The 21,558-nt window shown below is 33.6% G+C and overlaps 2 protein-coding genes across 2 annotated transcripts; one reads left to right on the top strand and one right to left on the bottom strand.

The window, feature by feature from the left end:
- Window positions 1–3,212: 3,212 nt before the first annotated feature.
- Window positions 3,213–13,470, bottom strand: LOC130648473 (uncharacterized). The gene is made up of 13 exons (XM_057454524.1): window positions 13,021–13,470; window positions 11,217–11,329; window positions 10,889–11,028; window positions 10,103–10,159; window positions 9,958–10,013; window positions 9,571–9,595; window positions 9,435–9,514; window positions 8,866–9,091; window positions 8,233–8,267; window positions 7,244–7,388; window positions 4,934–5,348; window positions 4,606–4,815; window positions 3,213–4,101 (listed from the first exon to the last, which is right to left on the bottom strand). Exons 1-13 carry the CDS (start codon window positions 13,467–13,469, stop codon window positions 4,028–4,030), a joined length of 2,025 nt encoding a protein of 674 aa, XP_057310507.1. The 5' UTR covers window position 13,470; the 3' UTR covers window positions 3,213–4,027.
- A 2,075-nt stretch (window positions 13,471–15,545) lies between these two features.
- On the top strand, window positions 15,546–20,235 carry LOC130648786 (uncharacterized). Its single transcript, XM_057454879.1, has 3 exons — window positions 15,546–17,905; window positions 18,806–19,134; window positions 19,461–20,235. Exons 1-3 carry the CDS (start codon window positions 15,927–15,929, stop codon window positions 20,123–20,125), a joined length of 2,973 nt encoding a protein of 990 aa, XP_057310862.1. The 5' UTR covers window positions 15,546–15,926; the 3' UTR covers window positions 20,126–20,235.
- Window positions 20,236–21,558: the final 1,323 nt, after the last annotated feature.

The following is a 21,558-nucleotide window of genomic DNA, read 5'->3' as shown; positions in this document are numbered from 1 at the left end:
TAACAATTTTGCAGCTTTAAAGTGTTATATTTTTATCAATTTTGTGTCCTGGAAATAAAAAATATGCAAAATTGCTCAGAAAGTTCCTAAAAACATCATATTCAAAGCAAAATACATAACTCATAAAAATAAGGAGTTTAGAGCATTTTTTATCAATTTCAAAATTCTGGGCTTGTTAATTTTTTATCAATTTATTGTTCCTGAAACAAACGATAATAACTATGTTAATATTTGCTGTTATGAAACAGGGATTTCATATTCAGGAACTTCTGACTATAATGCTAAGTCTAAAATCAAATTGTTTTTTTAACTTATTCTCCATAAACATTTTCTGATAAACTACTGATACCAATGTCCAAAAATCATCAAAATATGGTCTGATATTAATGAACTTGTCCTTATCTTCAAGCTCCTTCTTTCAACTATCGACTGCGTGAACGAGGGTGCCGACTCGCTGGAAACCATGGGGCTGTCGGTCGAGTTCCGGCAATATAACAAAAGCTTGAAATTTCGCCTGGAGAAACCAGAAATCAACCCGAAACAACATTTTTTAAACATTTATTACCATGTATAATTTATTCTTTTAATGTCGAGGAATGGTAGTGGAAGACTGTTTTTTATAACATTTATTATATAAATAGCTGTAATAAAATCCCACAAATAATAAACTGTAAGTACGACGACAAAATAGCACCTCCCTTCTTCTCGTAAGAATTTAAGGAGCTTGCCCGCGTTGCATTTCGGGCCGTTTCGGACAGACCCAGGCTTTTTAGGGCGGTTACAGACGAAAGAACCCCAAAAAAACCCCGAAAAAAACGCCCGCGGCCGCCCTCACATACACAGCGTTTTCGGTGAGTCGGAACTCTGCATGATGTTACAAGAAATTGCACTTCAGGAATGCTCCGGCCGAGTTCGTGAAAGTGCGGGCGGTTTTGGGCCAATTTAATTCGAAAAATTCCCAAATTCGTGTCTACCTATGCGGGCGTTTGCGGCTTATCAGCAACCTCTTCTAAACTCAGCAAAATTTTTGTTAGGATCTAGCTAGAGAGAAGCTCAAAATCTTAAATTTTTTCCCTTGGCACTAACTATGGCAGCACCTCACAGAAACTCTAAACTAAGTTCACGCAATCTCCCATTTTACAGGATTCCAGGGTTGGAAGGTATGTAATTAGCAAAAGTGGTACATATATAGCTAGCTATACTTTATTTTTTCCCAGTCAGCATAAATGATGGCATGGGCATAACTTTGTAAATTACTTAAAGATTTATATATTTAGCCTAGATACTTAAAAATCTATTCCCTGTTAAGTTAGAAAAATACTGTAGCTATAGGGAAGTTTTAAATTAAAATATTAATTACCTATAATTCACACCACCAAAATTTAAAATTTCTTCAATGTTAGCTAGCTAGCTATTTGGAATGTTCTAGGTGATACCTAGCTCAACTTTTCGATATGTTCGGTTGGTTCTGGAACGTTTAACAGACAGGAATTCAATATTATCTTTTTCGTCGTTTTTCTTAATGCAGATATAGCAGTTCTAGTCTTTCACCAGCAAGAAAATGGCTTTCTGGCTACCTAAAAAATTGCGACTTTGGGACGGGTCGTAAATGTTAATACTGTATTGTCATTGGTTGAAAACCATTAGCCTATAAACCATGCAATAAACTGAAAAAGTACACAGTATCTATACTAGGACTAACTACCCGCGGCTTCCAGGCTCTGTGCTGTCTCTATATATCTATATATATATATATCTATCTTCCATCCGGCGATTTTAAAGATTCCGCCCCGCGTGGTGATGGCGAAAATCAATAACCCTAACGATATCAGGCATCCGTTGCAAAAAATTATTATCAAATGATGTAGTAACAATAGGCTTGCTAAAAGTGGTAAAGGAGACCTGCTTAGTTCTGATACCAAGAATTTGAACTCTGAAACAATTTAACGTTGACGGTCAGCAGCAATCATCAATGAAATACCAGCTTATCAGTAGCAGTAAGAATTCTTCAATCGCAGTTATTGGTATACCCAACCCTAAAAGTCGGTAAACCAACGTTAAAATTACATTTTAATGACATTGTCATGCACGTTTCCCGCAATTTAAAATTGTCTCTTACAGTAGTAGAACAAAATTAATTCTTTCTTTGCTCAAACTATTTTGAAAATATTTGCATTTACATGCAACATTATCACATTTTTTATAACATAAACTGGAAAGAAGAGTTAAAAAAGATCCGAAACCTAAACAGTAAAAATTTCGATAAATTATACCAAATTTCTTGTGTCCAAAGAACAACTATGAATTTGCGCATATACAGATAGGATACGGTTTAGTAATGCAGACTAGCTGAAGGACCCGCCATTGAACGCCATGTTGAGGATATAACCATATCACACATACGGATTAAAGCGCTTAGTGCATACTTTATGCTACCCAACAGGGGTGGAAATAAAAACGCAGGATACAGTCTGTCGTAATTCCTGTCCCAGCTACAGCAACCCGACATTTTTTTATATGCTGAATGAGCTCTCGTGAAAGTTCTGAAGTGGACACGTGGCTTCTGTTTTATTTAAAACAAAGAAGTTGTTGCAAATTCAGTGGAGCACTTACAACGATAAAGCATTTTAGGCGTGACGTCTTTTTTCAGAAAATAACGTACTCGCAACTTCGGTGTAAATAAAAACTTCAGTTGTTGCAGCTATCTATTCGACAATAAAATTTTCTCAACCTCGTCCCCAGAGTCTTGTGGCCCAAAAGCCGTTATTAGGCAAAATGCCCTGGGAACGAAGTTGAATTTCCTCATTATGGTTGAAAGTCTGCACCCTAACGCTACAGTGCTTACCTAAAATAGCCACCTTGCAATAAACCGAATAAGTTTTCTTGAATGTTGCATAATTAATTTCCAAAATTGAATAGAATACAGCCAAAAGCCTAAGTGTAAACAAATAATAATATAAAGCCTGTTAAAGTATCAGAAGTTAGTCGAGGTGGAACTAAGCTAACTGCATTTAACATAATCAGACGCACACTCGTAGAAAAATCCACAGGAACTTATCCATCGAATAAATCAACCAGAATTCGTCCATACTTATCCGCATCTGCCATCTTTGCATGTTAAGCGCAAGGCTGCTATGCTTAAACATACTAGATATAATTCTTTGATCAAGTGTTGTTGGAGATTTAATGGAAGGGCGACCATACAAAAATAATTTTACACAGGTATGCAATTATGTATTTACATCTATGAAAAATACAATTATTTTATTCGGTGAACACACAATAGAAAACTCATCAAGATATTTACAAGTCAGCAGGAGATGTAAAGAAAATAATGTACCATTTAACTGCCATCAGCTTCCTGTACGAAATTCAGAATTCTGAAAATAATTTTTTTAAAAGGAAACTTGCACAGAAATTTGAACTAAAGTCGTACTTGATAATTTTCAAAAACTGTTAATTCCTGCACCTCAGCGTTAATTTTTTTTGTGCTATACATTTTCATAAATCAACGTAAAAATATTTTTCATATATTATATATATATATATTATATATATGTTTACACATATTCTACCTCGAATTCATAATATGAGGTAGTCTTCCACTTGTTAAGACGCCTTCTCGTGCCGCTAATTTAATTAATTATGGCGGTTAGAAATGGCGGTTAATGAATTACTTTTAGTACGTGCTTGACCAAACATGACTCCAATAATCTCTTAGCTCATTGATCTTCAAAGTTTTAGAATGAAAACATATCACGAACATAACAAAATTATCACTCGCGTTTACTAAAAAATGTTAAAAACTATAAAATCATAAAATATAAATGTATCCTTCTAGCTATAATTTCTTAGCCTTTGTTCCACATACCCAAACCAGGATCATAATACGCATTATTGTAAGCCAGAACAACGATTTGTTGAGATGTACTCACGCGTTTTTAGCATCTCGATGTGATGCACCGTCATCAGGCACGTGATCTTGTCCATCACGTGCATCGCTACATATTTGTGTCAAACGTTTTGTTTAAAAAGAGTTCGTGAGCAATGTAAAGATTGATCCGAATGATAGAAGTAGTGAAATGTGCACATATGCAGCCCCTAAAATAATAAAGAAGAAAATTCTCAACGCCATGAAAAAAATAATTCTGCAAATAATTTTTTTTAACAAACTCCTTGATGACCATAGTAAAATACACAGAAATTCATCTCTCACTACTCGCAGCTGCCATCTTTTGCAAACAGAATGAAAGTCGAGGACAATCATATAGACTAGTTGATAATCCGCAATGAAATAAATCGATATTTCACGCATCTTTATTTACCTGTTGGCATGAAGTAATGACATTGCTTTGTCGGGGTGAAAAAAAAGCCATTTTAATAGACAGATAGAACACGGTTATTGTTATACAAGTGATATACGAGAGAGAAGGCTGTAAGCTGGAAAGTGACAACCAAAATCACAGTGATTAAATTTACTGCCTAAGAGTTTGTGAGATGATTAAGTAAGAAAGTAGCCGAGGGATTCTCCACTTAAATCAAAATTTCAACTCTCTCCATCAATTTTTCCATCAATAATTTAAAGTTTTTGATTGCATTACTCACCTGAATTACTATTACACGACTCGCAGTCATCGGTGCATGCCAATAACCGAGTAGTATTTGTACCATACATATCACCAACGCAATCATTCACATTGTTGGAAGGAGAACATTGTCGAGTAGCGTTATAGTAGGCGTCTTCCAAACCCCCTGTTGGCTTGCCATTTTCACAATTGCAATCCGTTTTACAGTTGTCATTCCATGCAGTCCATTCTAAAAAAGTTGAAGACATATTATACCAAACTGAATCACAAATGGAAGTTTGCATTCGGATTTTTACAAGAATATGCTAGGAAATGGTAGTAGATGAAGCTAGATGATAGACACTTACTTGGCATCATACTGGAGGGAACCACAGCTTGAGTAGTCGTGGTAGGTTGGATAGGTTGCTCTGTCGAGGAAGTCGAGGATGAAGACGATGAAGACGATGAAGAAGTTGTTGTAGATGACATCGAAGATGATGTTGATGACATTGAAGAAGAAGATGTTGAGGATGTTGAGAAAGAAGAGGATGTTGAGGTTGGCGATTGCATCGATTGCATAGATGAGGAAGTAGTGACGGTGGACATTGCTGAAAGCGACGGGGTAGCACCCATTGATGCTGACATGCCATTACTCATGGATGATGTTGCCATTGATGACGTTGGCATCATGGTCGATGCAACAGATATCGTTGTAGATGATGACACAAGGCTGATGACGCAAAGTAGTGTCGCAGTGAAAATTTTTACTGAAGCCATTTTTTGTTCTAAACAGAAATAAATAAATAAATTATGTAATATTAAGAATGCAAATTTTAGTTAATAAATGTAGCATAAAAATATAACTTTACAAATATATAAATACTCAGGTAGGTTTACCATGATTCATACATGTTTTCTCACTTAGGCATGATTAAACATAAATCGAAGGCAGACGAGTTTATTTAATAAAAATGATGAAATCAAAAACCAAATCATAAAAACTTCAATCTATATATTTCCCAACTTATGACTTAAAATAGTTATATTTATTCAAATTAGTTATAATTTCTGGTTTGAATGCTAAATAGATACATAAATTCGTAATTCTAACGGTGATAAAAAGTCTTAAAAATTAAAATTTCTTTAAAAATAAGTAGTGGTATTTAGATAGTGTATTTATTTTTAGGTTTTGACGCTTAAACTAATGTCTCCAGCTATGTGTTTTGTAATACATGTATATATATTTAACACACTCTTGCCAGCTATAATTATTGGACGATACACTGTTGAAATAAATAAATGATTATTACTTTCAGTTTAAGTATAAAATTTTCATAATTTTTTATTTTTTTGCATTAATCTAAGTCCATCATAAAAAAAATCTTTTCAATGTTATTAATATTTAAAGAACATTATAATCTGCATAATTTATTAAAGAACTATTTTCATTGGTTCATAAGTTACTGTTCGCATTTATGATTGGTTAATTTTTTTTAAAAAACTTTATTTTTCAATAGATCAGCAAATGTGATTTTTTTTATATTATATTTATTTCGCAATATATACTTAATTTAAGATGTTGCTATGGTTACGTGAAACAATGAGTTGATATTAAGTATAAAATCTTATTTTTAATATAAAAAAATAATTTTTTATGTAACTAGAATACTAAAAACTAACTCAAAATGAATTATAAACGAGAGATTCTGAATTCTTACTTAACAGCAAACTTCTAATTTCAATTTTTTTTATCGCTTGACGTGGTATGCAGGTGTTATATTTTTCATGTTTTTTTTCTTTCATTAAAAAAAATTAATGTAGGAGAAAAAGTTTTGCCGAAAAATATAATTTTTAATTTAAATCCAAAACAGCTATTTTTTTTCATTTCGTCTCTTATTCCCTTAAAAATATAATGAAGAAAGCCTAAGTATGTTCCATTAAGTAATTTCCTATAGTATGCAAGAATTTTAAGATTTGACATTGATTTCAAAAAAGAAATTGATGAGAAAAATAAAAAATTGGAATAGCAAAAAATAAAAAAAAATAAAAAAATGGAGGAACAATTATTGAAAAGAAATATAAAAAAAGACAAAAAAATGAAAAAAGAATTTGAAGAAGGAAATTTTAAAAAACAAAAGTCATTTAAAACAAATGTACAAAAGTAAAAATACAAATTTACAATACATTCATATATATATTTGTTTTTTATACTCACTTGTGTTTTATTTCTATTTTCTTCAACTTTATATTTCTATTTCACCTCTTTAAATTTGTGATGAGTATATCAATCACGAAATAAACCTTCTTCAATTGAGTTTGCCTTTAAAATGACACTTTAATTTTTTTTAGAAAACTTAAATTTCAGTTTGTATTTGCGTTTGAACGTTACCATAACAACCATTTTATGTTACTATAAGAGATCTTTGTTTTATTCACATATTAACCAATCAAAACGCTTCTTATTAAAAACAATTAACAATCAAACATAAAATTTATTGACTTAAAAATTATTTTATTTTTAGACATATAAATTTTTTTTCGCATGAATTAGTAATAACTTCACACAGTACGACCGCAGTGATAAATTTACCGTGCGGTAAATATGTTATGTTGTCATAGCAATGTCAAACAAAACAGTGGAAAATCCAACAATTCTGTCAAGACGCTGGCACTCACGCCCTGGCGTTTATCTTATCTTTAGATCTTTGGTGATCTTTTATGGGAATGCGCTTGGTAGGCCACAACCCTTTCAAGGGAATCGTGTATAAACATTCCTTAGAGTTTACAGACGAGACGAAGGAAAAAAATGTGAATGCATTAGGTCTAAGCCACAATATTCATATAACCATGAGTGCAAGTAACGCCATTTATAAAAAGTCAATTGTAATCCACAAAAATTATTTGCGGCACCTTATGCTCTATGAAAGAAATATTAAAGCAAAAGAAACCAACTAAATTCCAGTCTCTTTTGCCGTTACAAACCATGTTTCTGGAACTAAGGTGAATGTAGTTAGCTCATTGAGTTCACAATTTTATACCAAACAAAAATGTTGAGAATGCTTTAATAAAAATATAGATTTATCTTACAGTTTTGAGTTGTTGGTGAAATTCGTTTTTGTAAAAGAATTAACAATATTTACTATACTTCTTTGTTTACATATTTAATCCAAAACATCAATACTAAATTTGAAAAACAAAAAATGTTCAAATAAGTATATAAGTGATAGTCGGGTTCAGCAAAGAAAGATTGATTTTGATTTAGTAAATGCATATTTTTTTTGTTTACTTGTGTATCATAGTTACCTAGTCAACAATGTCACCATAGGAGCCGCACTCGCTGCGCACCGCAGTTTCGTTTTGGATCAGAAGTCAAAAATTACTGTTTTGTGGGAAAGGAAAGTTATGCTTTTTTCCCGTATATAAAAATCGCAGCTGAACAATTTCAATTTTTCTCATTTGTTCTCATATTTGGTTTTCTTCTGTTTTAGTCAAAATAACAACTTTTCTCAGTCCTTTCTTTTCTGGTCGGCAATACTAAATTTTTGTATGGTAAAAAACACATTTTTTTATTATCAACAACTGTACCTTAACAATGTCATATTAAAGCATCAAATTTTTTAAGGTAATTTCCCTCCATCTACATAACAATAGACTATTTTCTCTTTACTTCGTGATAATAGAACTAGAGGAGAGCTTTGTCAGCTGTCAAAGACAATTTTATTTATTGGTTGACGACATAAACAAGTGCAGTACAAACAAATTTTATTCTATTTCATTAAGTGGCTTGCATATAACGAAGAGCCACATCATAAATAGTTAACAATGTGGAAAATATTTATCTGTTACCAATGAACAAACATTAAAAATTAATATGAGAAGACGGATTTCTGAGTGTGTATTCAACACCCGGTTAAAACACTTGGCCTTTAAGCAACTGCTATTTAACGCCAAAAGCTTCAAAATTTGTCAGTTCCAGAAATTAAATTTCGTTGTTTTTAAATCGTTTTGCTCCTTTAATAGAGAAATAACGTAAATAGAGTAATCTTCCTTTAAAAACAACATGTTTTTTTTGGCCAACCTCAGGTGTTTCTTGCCATATCAAGAGGAGTTTACAGCAACACTTCTAGAATGCGTCACCTGAAAAGAACGACGATATTTTTTTGTTCAGTTCAAGTTATATTTATTCCCATTCTCGTCCTCAGAGCTCTTTGAAATCAAAACCTTAAAAGTAGTGCTACTTTCGACTTTATCTCAAAGAGCTCTGGGGTCGAGAATGATTTATTGCCAGATTTTTGTTTACATAAATTTTTACAACGTTAGTTTGACATATACATGCAATCGTGGCAATCTCGTCCACAGTGCTTCTCTTTCCCTTCTTTATATAGTGGGTCGAGGGTTTAGGGTAGCCGCATACTTTAGGGGCAGAAATCTTCGCGGGCAGAATGCTTCGCGAGGACAAATAATAGCGAAATTTTGCGACAAAAACTTTTACAAATTGTAATTTTAGAAAGAATTTCGCCTGCAAACTTTTGCAAAAATCAACTGGGAAAATCCTTCGCAAATGGAAACAATTGCCTTCTTTTTTCTTCTTTTTCTAATTATTAGTAATCAAAAATCTGCATCCATTACCGTTATAAAGAATCGGGATATCCGAGAAATGTTCGTAGCACCAAAGAAGAAGAAAACACCAAATCCCAGCAGGCACACGACGTCGGCCACGGCGTTACAATGTCGCTTCGACGTCGTAATTTCCGACGTCGTATTTCGACTATAAACCGACGTCGATCCAACGTCAGGATTTCCGACGTCGCATATCGACCATAAAACGACGTCGATCCGACGTTAAGTTATCAGACGTCGGATTTTTACTTCAACACGACGTTGTACCAACGTCGCATCAACGTAAGTTTCGATAAACTATTCCAGGGAAAGATTATTCTTAACATTTTCTTAGAAAAATAAAAAACAAGTTTTACAAGTTTTACAAATGCAATAACTGACTGACTCTTGGAGATTGTACAAATGATACGCTTTTATTATAATTTTATTGTGAAGAGAAAAAGCGTAAAAAGTTTCCAGTTCAAATTTGTAATAGATTTGACCAAACCATGTGATAAAAATTATGCAATTTGATTTGTTAAAACATAGCACTTTCGAACGAGGAAATATTCGAACGGAAAAAGAATTCGCTTTTAAAAATAAACAGAACGTTTTTCTCTTGAAGAAAGTTGAAGTTGCAAACGTTTGTTTGTTAATTTCAAGCATTTTGTTGGTAAAATATTGTAGAACGAACATATAGAAGAAAAGAAAGAAAGTGGAAATATTTTCGATGAAAAATCGTTTCGTACTGAAGACGCACGTGAAAAATGCAGAGGTGATGAAAAATGTTTACCCTTGGGAACATAAAGTTATTGTAAATAAATATGAGTTATCAAGTGTCTTCTGATACTAGTGTAATTTAATGAATGTAAATACTAGTTGATTATAAAAAAAATAATTTTAAAAACCACTTTTGTTTTAAAAAGCCTATTTGTTACGTCTTTTAACATCGCAGCTAAGTCGCTGTAACGTCGGTTAACTTCGCAGTTATACGTCTGTAAAAGGTCAGCAGACGTCTATACAACGTAGCAACAACGTCGATAGGACGTTGTGCTCAACGTCGTACAGACGTCGAAGTCCGACGTATGCGCGACTTTCCATTCTGACGTTGAGCGGATTTTGCACCGACGTAAAACCCGACGTCGCTACGACGTCTCTGCGACGTTAGTGTGCCGGCTGGGATGTTATTGTAGTTTATGATTAAAGCAAAAAAAATAAATCACCAGCTTTGTTTTATCGTTATTTCGCTTTTTTCGCTTTTTTGTTATTTTTTCGTCTTTTTTCGCTTTTTTGAGTCTTTTTTCGCGTCATGAAGAATATCCATGACTTCGCGTGAACAAACTTTCTCGTTTTGCTGATTTATAATTTCCTAAGAAACTTACAAAGAATCGCGTAAATCACAAATGTTTCTAAGCTGCCTTTATCAGTTTTTCCAATTAGTAACATCAAGCTTTAATCAGTGGCGCTCTGTTTTCTATTTTGTATAAATCTTGCAGCAAAAAAACTTATCCATAAACAGGGTGCTTAAGAAAAAGCACGTATTAGCGTGCTTTTTGGCAAGGAAAACGAAGATAACGATGCTCCAACGAAAACGAAAGCACTGCGTGAAACCATAGGTGATGAGTTTAACAGGGGTGTTTTCACAATGGATTTTAAGAACTGCATCCACACAGGCCAACCAACGTTTAAATGTTTTTTACAATGAATAAAAAGCCCTTTTTTACACATTCAGTAGAAATGTATATTTGGTTTTGTCTGCGTTCGTCGTCGGTGGAAGTCGGGTAACAAAGATATATTAAAAAATTTAAAATAGCTTTTTTAGACGGCGGCAATACTCTCGTTTTATCTCTAACAAGTTTTTCTTCTGAAAGACCACGTTTAAGTTTAACAAAACATGTTCAAAAACTGTTTAAAATGGTGCAGTTGATAGATACCCGATAAATTATTCACTTTTTACCGACTAAATTCCGGATTTAATATGACTACAAAAGTTTTATGCTTTATTTCTTTCAAAAGAACTTCAACAAGAGAACAAGAAGTAAACGAAAAAACCAGTCAATAAACCAGTCAATTTCTTTGATTTTCTATCTTTTCCTTTCATTCTCCACTTTGGTTCCAAATTCTTCTTTGTTCTTTTCTTCTCGGCTCTTTTCTTGCTTTCTCTGCTACGCTCATTTGAAACGTAATTTAAAGACACAGAGACCAATAAAAGGTGTGTTTTTTTATTGCCGTTATGGTTTCATGATACTTAATTAGAAGATGATTGGTCGGATAAAAAAAAAAATAAAAAAAATCGGCAAAAGTGATTGATTGGATAAAAAATGTCGGCAAAAATTGTTAGTCCGACTGTTTTACCGAAAAGAATAAGTTTTGTTGTAAATTCTTCAAGTATGTTGGAAAGCAAGAAAAAAAAAAAAAAAGATTTAAAAAACCGCTCCTTTTTGTAAGTAGCCGGAAAAAATTAGGAAAAATCTCCTCCGTAAGATTTCTCGTCCCTGTTGCTAGGACCACAGGTCGTACTTATTCCGCTCCTAAGATTGCTACTTTTTATTTTCATTCCTACACATCACTCTCGTCCCCAGCATTTTTTGCATTCTTGATATATCTTATATCACAAAAAGTAAAAAAAGACCTGGGGACAAAGGTGGATCACGCATCAGCATTCTGAAAATTGGCAGCCATTTTTTATCTCACTGTGAGATCTGGCATATCAGCACATCTTGCGCTCTCTCACACCAATTCTATTTTCGCGCTGGTCCAACTAGGCTGTCGTTCTATTTGTGACGGCGATAATATATTGCGCGCTTTGTCATATGTACTCTTCATTGCCAGCAAAAGTATAAATAAATCGGTTACTTACATAAACAGGAAACCAAAAATTTTCAACGCACTGCGTTTTCAAATCATCTTACCAAGCTAGGAGGCGAGTTAAGAAAAATCTATCAACTTATGGAAATACATACGATACATAAATGCCTAAAATAATAAACTATCCGCCTCTTTGTGTCACTAAAACATACTTGTTATTCCGTACGTGTAAAAATAATTTTACAGCATACCAAATTTTCAATGAACGGGCCTCCCATTAGCGCCGCCCTCTAATAAGCGCAACCAACCTCGTTCCCGGGAAATATTTTTTTCTAATCTCGAATGGCCTAGACCTAAGAATTCGAAAAAATAATGCATGCTGACCTTGAAATTATCAACTTAGTTTACTCTGCTTCCCATATTGTAGTAAGGGTTTGAATGCTGCTAAATGATTTAAGTCTTACTTCCTTCCCATTAGTGACAAGAAATTTTCAAGAGTCGGTTATTGTCTGTCGTTTTAATCTAGTATTTTCTTGAGGTCTCTCCTAACGTCAGACGGTCTCACGAGCGAATTCTTATAGAAAATTTCAAAACGTAACATCATTAAAATTGAACTATTTTAAATTTGGAATTTTTTTACCAAACCTTTCAAAAAATATATATAATTTTTATTGTTCCTAAGGTTCCACTTCCGGACACGAAGGATTTCCAGGATTAATAAATATATAAATCAAAGAAGCAATATTTTCTTTCTACTTAACTATATGTTATATATATATATTAAAATTTGAAATGAAAAGAATATTAAAAAAAAACAAAACTTTACACTTTAATCAAAAAACAAGAGCAAGAGAAAGTTTCGCAAGGTTAACAGTTTTCAGCCTTCTCGTGAAAGTTTTTATATTGTCAGTGGTGAAAATTAATCCAGTCAGGGTTTTCGTCATCTTTTTAATATCATTTTGAACTTTCTTTGTGACTTACTGTATTTATGGATTTCCAAATTTTTGCCACATTTGTGCATATATGCAACACATTTAATTGAATTCACTTTTGTTCAGCTTGAAAATTAGTCAATGGTGTCACAGTCACAGAAAAATCATCAAATTTTCCTTCTTTGTATGCCTTATGATCCAAAATAAGTTGCTTAAATGTTAAAAAGTCTGTAAAACTAATCAATAATTCCAGGATCTCTTCACTTATACTGGTTTTTCTTGAGGCTAAGTCCTTCATAAAAGATGTCATATCGAACCTAGGTATTCTTTTTAATAGTTCACTCTCTATGTGTTTCTCAAGCATACCAACGTATTCATTAAATATGGGTGTATAGGACAACTTGTTTTCCTCAGAATCATCAAATTCACCACAATGCTTATCCATGAAATTCATTTGCATTTCTTGAAATACTTCATCGACTACAATGTCTTCGATATGTCCAATGACTGCATCAAATTTTTTGTCTCTAGAACTAGAACGACCTTGTACTAGTACTTCTTCCATTCTACATTATAAAAAATGAAAAACAAGATATAAATTTAAGTATGGCCTCTTATACTCAAAAAGCATACTTAAACAGTCAGGGAAATCCTCTCAATTAAGCTGTATAGCTTAATTTGGAGATCTCCTAAATAAGCTGTATCATACAGCTTAATCAGGTGACATACATCTAAATTAGGAGGTAGAAAAAGTTTTTCCCCGATTTCTTGAAAAATGTAAATTTTAGCAGAATCACCGCTGCAGCTCTTTCATCGTCAGTTTGACCACTATATTATAAAAGAAGAACGGTATTTCCAGCACCCCGGGTTCAAAAGATATGGACTATAAACAATGGTTCATTGTTAGCGATAGTCTATTTAAGCTGTACTGCATCCTAGTTAGGATGTCACGTCACGTGATACATCCTAATAAAGCGGATATTTTTTCAAATTTAGTGGATCTCCGGGGTGCTACAAAAAAACTAATGTATTGGAGATGTTTATATGCACGTAAATATTGGACTTATTCAGTTAGATGGATGCTAAAACTTAGTTAAATGTGTGTTTTAGATGATCAAAGTTTTGTACATACTAAGCTGTAAAACGCCTAATTAGACTGTATCATGCATCCTAATTAAGCTGACATCTAAATTAAGCTGTACAGCTTAATTAAGAGGATTTCCCTGACTGTCAAATCTTACTAACAAAGATCATTAATTAGTCAAAGAAAAAAACATTTAAGCCATTCAGAAACTCTGAACCACTAGAAAATTAGCTACCCATGTAATTGTTTGGCATTGACAATAGCTAAGAAAGGTCAAGTATTAATAATAAAATCAGTGCTGGTGTGAAATGATGCAACATAAATAATAAATAAAACAACAAAATAGCAAATTAATTGTTTTTCTCCGCTTTCCGCCATTATGGATATAAACTTTGATACAAGCCAAGTTGGCGGATCATGGCGTAACTATCGTTTGCATACTCTGGAATTTTAGTTTGGTGGTCAACTACAGCAGCGAAGGCTTTTGTGACAGTGATATGGTGGTATACATCGGAGGTTAAGGTTAAGTGCCAGTGGCGGGAAATAACTTAAATTTTTTTTTTAGAAATGGTATGGTTTTAGCAAGCTATTTATATAACAGGCTAACTTTGTTTGCTTGGCTAGATATTTCTATACGTAGAGTGATTGATGGTTAGGTGTCATTAAAAAATAAACAGCTGCTGCCCCCCAAATAATAGCTAGTTAGCTACTCCTAAAATGTTGCATTGAAATGGTATAGTAGCTCGCTAACATACCCTTATTTTGTTGCTGTCCTTTTAAAAGGAACCTTAACAAAATTATCAAGAAGACATTGTATATATAGCTAAGAAGTTTCAGAGACGTATAAAACAAAATTAATAGGATCATTGAAAACAGAAATATAGATGTAGCTAGCTAGAACATTAAAAAACTATCACAGTAGGATTGTAGAAACAAAGACATTGTCATATTTCAAGAATCCCATTGTAGGAAGCAATAAAATTATTGCAGGATTATATATAGAAAGTGAAAACACGGCCCCATAATGTTTAAAAACAAATAAGGAACTAGAAAATTGAAGTGTTGCTGTAATGCTATGATAGTCAATCTTGTAAACTATGAAAACGAGTTACTTTCAAAACTGAAAATGCTGAAACTTTGCATTGTTTTAACCAGATGTTGAAAGTGAAAAAAATGTCTAAAAATAGTTTCAATAATTTTATTTGCTAGTTTTATAATTGCTTTAGGCTAACAATTTGCTTCAGAATTCTTTTCTCAAATTATTTGCCATTGACTTCCACTTCCTTTTATTTTTAAGTTTAAAAAAAACGCAAGAGTTTTAGAATAGTTTCAAATGGTTTTATACGTTTATATGTATACATCATATGTTCTCGAATCCATCATAATCTCATAATTTCAATTCGTATAAAATTGACAGTGCTAACAAACGTTTTGGGCATTTTGTTGTAAACGAATGTTCACTTAAAAAAGAATTATGATCAAGTCAAAATCAGGTTAAAACCCATTGAAATAAAATAACAAGAAGTAGAGTCTTTCAACAAGTGCAGAGTTCTGCAACACTACTGATTCAATGTGGCGCCGTAGTTTAGTGGTTATTGCTCTTGTAGTTTGTGCAGGAGACCAGGGTTCGATTCCCGTTGGCGGTGATTCAATATAGGCAATTGAATATTACCATAGCCCCAGGTTAACCCAAGCCATGTGAGGGAAATAGGGGAGATAAGGCAATGTGTAGGGCCGTTGGATGTTGCAGGAAGTTGTCTGGCAGGGCACTGGCACTTATTGAGTTAAAGTAGCTCAAAGAAAGCCTCCTGGAAATAATAGACAGGGTCCTCGATATTTGTGAGGCTAGCTATGTAAAATATGGACATCTATCTATCTATGGACAGAATTTGATATTGTATTGCAACAAGTAATAAGTAAACTAAATGTTTTTTTTAGATGGATTGTAAAATTTTATTGGTTTTGATCTTACAAGTGAATGTTGTAACATCAATCATTCTGAACAAAGAAGCGCAAGAATATTTGAATGGTTTAATTAAATTTTGTAATGAGAACCCAACAAATTCGATTTTTGATTACGTTATTCCACCACCAATTGATTGCCCGCACTTACCTCCGTTCTTTATATGGGCCCCACTTGAACATTTCAATATCAAGGTTAAGTGCCCAAGACATCCTTCTATATACCTCAGAGGATCTGGATGGACAGATGATCTGCTTACAGCAAGATCAAACAGAAATCCTCGACTAGTGTTTGATTTACAGCGTAATATTGTACTTGTCCAACGGCATTATGGTTGCAAATTGGACCGAACAACACAAACTCTATCAGGTTCAATTGAATTTATGCAAAGCTTTCCAATTTCGTTAAGTCCAAATCACTTTCCATTTAAGAAATATCATCAAAGTATGGTAAGTTTTAATCTGATTGATTACATCTATAGCCAAGTTATTGAAGGTGTGTCATTTTTTCACATTTGTCGAGGTATTTCCGCTATGAATTATGGATATTTTGATCGCTGCTTGGGTCAAAACAGTGAAAAAGCATTTCAGGAAAATGTTCTGTTTTCATATCCTAGTGCTGACAAAATCGAAACTATATTTCTAGACACATTCTATAGTATCCAGCACATATTGCAAAATGCGAATTCATTACCAAGTACATCAATTTCTATTGATCACACTTTAAAGCTTGGACGGGGTATAGCCGGGGTTAAAAACAAAAGAGAGTATGTAAAACTATTTTCAATTCTAAATGAAGACAATGAAATTGTGAGTTGGAAAGCAACTAAAACAGCTGACCAAGAAGAATTAATGCCAGTTTTATTGGATCTCAAATACAAACTTGAAATTACTGGAAGAAGTCTGCAATATGCTTTTGTTGAGAACTGCTGTGACTCACGGGATATGTTAGATTCTCTATTCCCAGGTGTTTCTGTTAAATTGGATCCCTATCATGCTGTTGCAATGATAACGAATGTCTTGCCAGATAAAAACTCTGTTAAGGCTAACATATTCTCCAAAGAATTACGTCAGATATTTAACCAGCATGAAGACACTGGCGATAAGAGGCAAATGGAGACAGCATCACCTGGTGTTATAATGCATCGTCTTATACAACTTGTAGCAAAGCAGGAGAGTTACTTGAATATGTTAACAGATAATAAGAAACAAGAGGTGTTAGGTAAAATTGAAATTTTGAAAGAGCATATTGTTATGGGATGTCTGTCGGATATACCATCGGGAATGGGTAGTGACAGTGTTGAAAAATATCATTACGAATTTCACAAAAGTCCTTGGAACAATCATGCATATGCATTGAGTCCTGAAATTGCTATTGCTATTTTTGCAATTTTATTAGCTACGTACAACAGTCGACTGAGTGGTACAAAGCATAGTTGCAACAGCAGAATCACACCATACCTACCCAAAACATTTCTTTCTCCTTTTCTTCAAGCACCAAAAGAGCCTGAGTCACTAACAATTGATGATTTTGCTTTACTGGCATCTGGAAATATATTGACCAACAATCTCTTATGCAGATTAGCCTGCAATATTTATTACACTTATAATTTCTTAAAAAAAATTAAACATGCATGTGTTGGGCAAGATTTTCAATGCGAGACAGCCGTTAAGTTTATGTTTGATACCACAAATAGCGAGGCAACTTTAGCTGCACAGCATGACCACTCATACCCCAACACAGACCACGCCAGTGTATTGTTCAATAATTTAAAGTCGTTTAATTTGGCAAAGGAGAAAGTACCTGCAGATGGTGATTGTCTTTTTCGTAGTATCCTGAGAGAAGTTATAAAAAAGATGGCAACTGTTAATGAGAAAGATAAATTTGCGCAACATTTAGAAAATATTGGAATGAAGTTGACTGAAACAGAAGAAGATCTCATTATGTGGTTAAGGTAATCCTGTTAATTTTTTTTCTAGCATTTTACAATGTATAGGTGAGATTGTGGGTAGCTCTGTAAACATAATCTGTTCCACCCCTGCGATGAATAGAAAACTCAAACAACTGATAATAAATGATAAAAGTGGCATTTGGATGCTTTCATGTTGAAAAAAGAATTATCAATAAAAATAAAGCAGTGGTTATATATCACGGCATCTTTTAGTATCAAAAACTCCTATCTGTGTCATCTAAGAAAAGTTGTTTATATATATCTATATACCTTTTCTGTATTATAGCCTTGAAAGCATAACACTTCTTGCAACATCCCCACTGACTACCCAACATATGACCTAATTGACAAAAGTTTTTGACTATGAGCCACTGTTGTACACCATTAAAGCTGGAAAAACTTAATTGTGTATAATCTCACATTTGCAACGCTTAAATACAAACTGAATGTCAGCTCTTAACCGTTCTCCAATACTACTGCTCTTCTTGTTTACCCAATGCTTACAAGTCTAACAAAAAATTAAGTTACTACAAACCCCTTTCCTGCAAATGCCAAAAAGCCAATTTCCAACTACAAGGTCACATGCTACTAATCATGACTTTATACTTTGCTGCATTCGCTCTTTAACCCTTTCTATTCTAATCCTTTTTTCCAATTCTCCAACTTTTCAACAATTCTTCCATCGACTCTGCTATGAGAACTAAATTATCACAATAACTCTCATGGACAACCTGTTCTGAATTCCATCGACAGCGCTTCTAAGACTAAAACAACCAACAAAGGACTAAATACAGAACCCTGATGCACCTACATATATATTAAATTTATCTATAAATAAATTGTTCCTGACACGACTTCTAGCATTGCATTGTAGCATGTCAAATGTAAAACATATTTTCTTAGAGCATTATTTGTTCATGAATTGAAGTCAGGTGAACAGTACAAGAACTACATGACGAAAGAAGATATTAACGACATTGACTCATTCATGACAGCTGGTGTTTTTGCATCTAACATTGGTGACTTAGTTGTGGATGTTTGCGCAGATGTTCTAGGCTTGCCCATTGTGGTCATATCATCATTAAGTCAGATGAACGTTAGTATACATCTACCAAAACACCAACAACACAGTGACAGTCCCATCTATTTATCATATGATGCATCTGCTAGTGGTCATTATGATGGAACTAAAAGTTTTATTGAGCAAGAAAATAATGATTCTGATATAGAGGGTAGGGTTTTTTATTTTTACTTAGCTGATATTTCTTCATATATATACATATATTTTATGCTTTTAAACTGTTTTTAAAATTATGCAATTTTGTTGGAAGCACAAAGAAAAATGTTGTGTACTTTGTATTTCGCTAATTATAAGTGAGGCAACACTGAATGTTATTTTATAAAAAATGTATTTGACAGGAAATTGAGATGAAAAAATGGTGAAAGACACCGAAATAAATTTCGGCCTAAATTTCGCAATTTCATACGAGAATAGCGAAATCACAAAAGTTTCTTTCCAAGAATCTTTTTCTATAACTCTTTCAGCTGTGTATTTTAGAACTCCGCTGTCGATGTAGAAGCAACCAAAGGGGAGGAAAGGTCATAACAACGTGTCTTTCACACCCAACATATTCCACAAGATGTCCCTGCAAAAAAGTTGGAAGACCATGCTCTTTGAGATGCGATTGTAAGTCGTGTGGCAACGGGAAACCGAACATTGATCTTGCAACTTTGTCCTGTCGTTGTGGACAAAGCCGTCGAACCACTGAGGATTACAAAGCTTGCGTAGCTGGGAAAAAATGTCCGTGTAGTGGAAGCTCTAATGGTTGCACAGACCAATGCGACTGCAAAAACTGTCACAACTCATTCGGTGTAAAACCGGAAGTTGTTAAATCGGCTACTCCCGCCAAAAGGAAACGAGCTGATAAATCCTACGTGAGAAGGAAAACGTCAGACTTTATCGCTGATGGTTGTGAAGTGTTGGAGTCGGAAGAGGAATGGAATTTGCAGGAAATATCCGCTCTTTTGTGTTGCGTAAACTTATTGTTGCGGACGTCGACATTGACTGTAGAGCATGTCCATCTTGTTTACACGTCTGTAGCCGAAAGTTATGCCATGTGTAACATCGGTATGCGTCTAAAGAAGCGTGGGATCGAACAAGTAAAAGAAAAACTTGAAACATTTGGGTTGAAGGATGTGTTCTTAATGGGAGAAATTAGTTAGAAATTTCTTTGAAACGTGTACATAGTATAGATGTTTGGACCAAAGTTGTAGCAATACTACTTGGGTTAACATTAATTATTGATATAAATTTACGAGAGAAAGCATCCAAACTAATTTTATCTTTTGTTACATATAGGAAACGCAAATGCTATTGCTGCAGTGCTTTGTTTTTTTTAAAGTAAGGAAAATAACACACTGAAGTTTAGTTTCAATGTATCAATAAGTTTTTTTTTTCCATAAAATACCAGCTGTACGTGTGTGTGTATTTCTTTGTTTTAAAAGTTTCAGTATACAAGAACTGCTCGTGTAAATCTACTGCTGCATATAGTCAGGTTTTTAAATCTTATGTGCGTGTGATTAGATTTTATTAAATCTAGATATTAAACAGGTTGCTGTTATTTTAATTAGAAATCAAGTCTTAAAGATTGTGACAAAATACCGCGAAATTTTGGTGCGTGAATTGATGTACTTTATACACGTTTTTATAAGAAAACGAGCGTCAAAAACTCAGCGTATTAAGGTTCAACTAGTCGGGGGCCCGTGGAAAAATCCACGGGTTCACATGGTCTTTTCATACAGCCTTCAGCGCGCCCGCTACTTGGGGTACCATTTTGCGTGACGGACAGACGTATGCGGGTGTTATAATATAGATTTTAAGAGACCTTGAAATTTACATTTACAGTTACTAAATCAAAAGACAAATAAAATACATAAAATAGAGGGAAAAATGAGGAAGAAATGTAAGAAAATTTTTAGCTATGTTCCGGCATTTTGCTAAGAAAATTGAGGCTAAAATCAAAATTGAGGAAAATTCCGATAACAGTTTTCTTATAAAAAACGTGTATGTTGATTTACTTTCACCGAATTTACAAGCATTTGCGTTTGTGTAACTATATGATAGAATATCTTTGCTGTATTTTGCTGGTACACATTTTTGCTCCAACTTTTACTTCTGCCTATACCTTATTCGTACTGCGCAAAAACGCTTGTTAATACGAAAATATTTTGCGTGGGATTAATACGCTTAAAGATACAACACTGCAGATATACATTTTCTAAAGCTTTATATTTTCCAAAACTGTTTTTCATATCGCGAGTGGAATAGATTTTTTAACTGCACAAAAATTAGTCAGAATAATGTATATTCACTAAAAGAGACTATTCCTACTTTTCTTTCTCTGTTCCTACTGAGTTTTTAGAAACCTTTTTATCTTGTAGTATTGTAACACGTGTATATTTATATTTCATGTACTCATGTCGAACTAAACTGTCGTGCTTAGTATGTTAAAAAATTTAGCATGTATACGGAATTGCTACCATAAATGTATGTTTGTCATTGCATAAGAGGTCAACCCAAGCGTTTACTTAGTAAAAACACACCTTTTTTCTTTAAAGAATTTCTAAATTTCAGCTGAGTCTGGATGTATGTGTTT

This window comes from Hydractinia symbiolongicarpus, chromosome 7 (assembly GCF_029227915.1).
Source record: "Hydractinia symbiolongicarpus strain clone_291-10 chromosome 7, HSymV2.1, whole genome shotgun sequence".
In the NCBI taxonomy this organism is placed as follows: Eukaryota; Metazoa; Cnidaria; class Hydrozoa; order Anthoathecata; family Hydractiniidae; genus Hydractinia; species Hydractinia symbiolongicarpus.
Note: the sequence above shows the minus strand (reverse complement) of the source record. Positions and strands in the feature narration are given on the sequence as shown.

Coding starts and splice junctions, on each gene's coding strand:
- LOC130648786 (XM_057454879.1), top strand. CDS start 15,927: ATGGATTGTAAAATTTTATTGGTTTTGATCTTACAAGTGAATGTTGTA. Junction 17,906..18,805: donor GATCTCATTATGTGGTTAAG/GTAATCCTGTTA, acceptor ATATTTTCTTAG/AGCATTATTTGTTCATGAAT. Junction 19,135..19,460: donor TAATGATTCTGATATAGAGG/GTAGGGTTTTTT, acceptor TGTGTATTTTAG/AACTCCGCTGTCGATGTAGA.
- LOC130648473 (XM_057454524.1), bottom strand. CDS start 13,469: ATGGAAGAAGTACTAGTACAAGGTCGTTCTAGTTCTAGAGACAAAAAA. Junction 10,014..10,102: donor TAGCTGCGATGTTAAAAGAC/GTAACAAATAGG, acceptor AAATTACACTAG/TATCAGAAGACACTTGATAA. Junction 9,515..9,570: donor CATTTGTACAATCTCCAAGA/GTCAGTCAGTTA, acceptor TATTTTTCTAAG/AAAATGTTAAGAATAATCTT.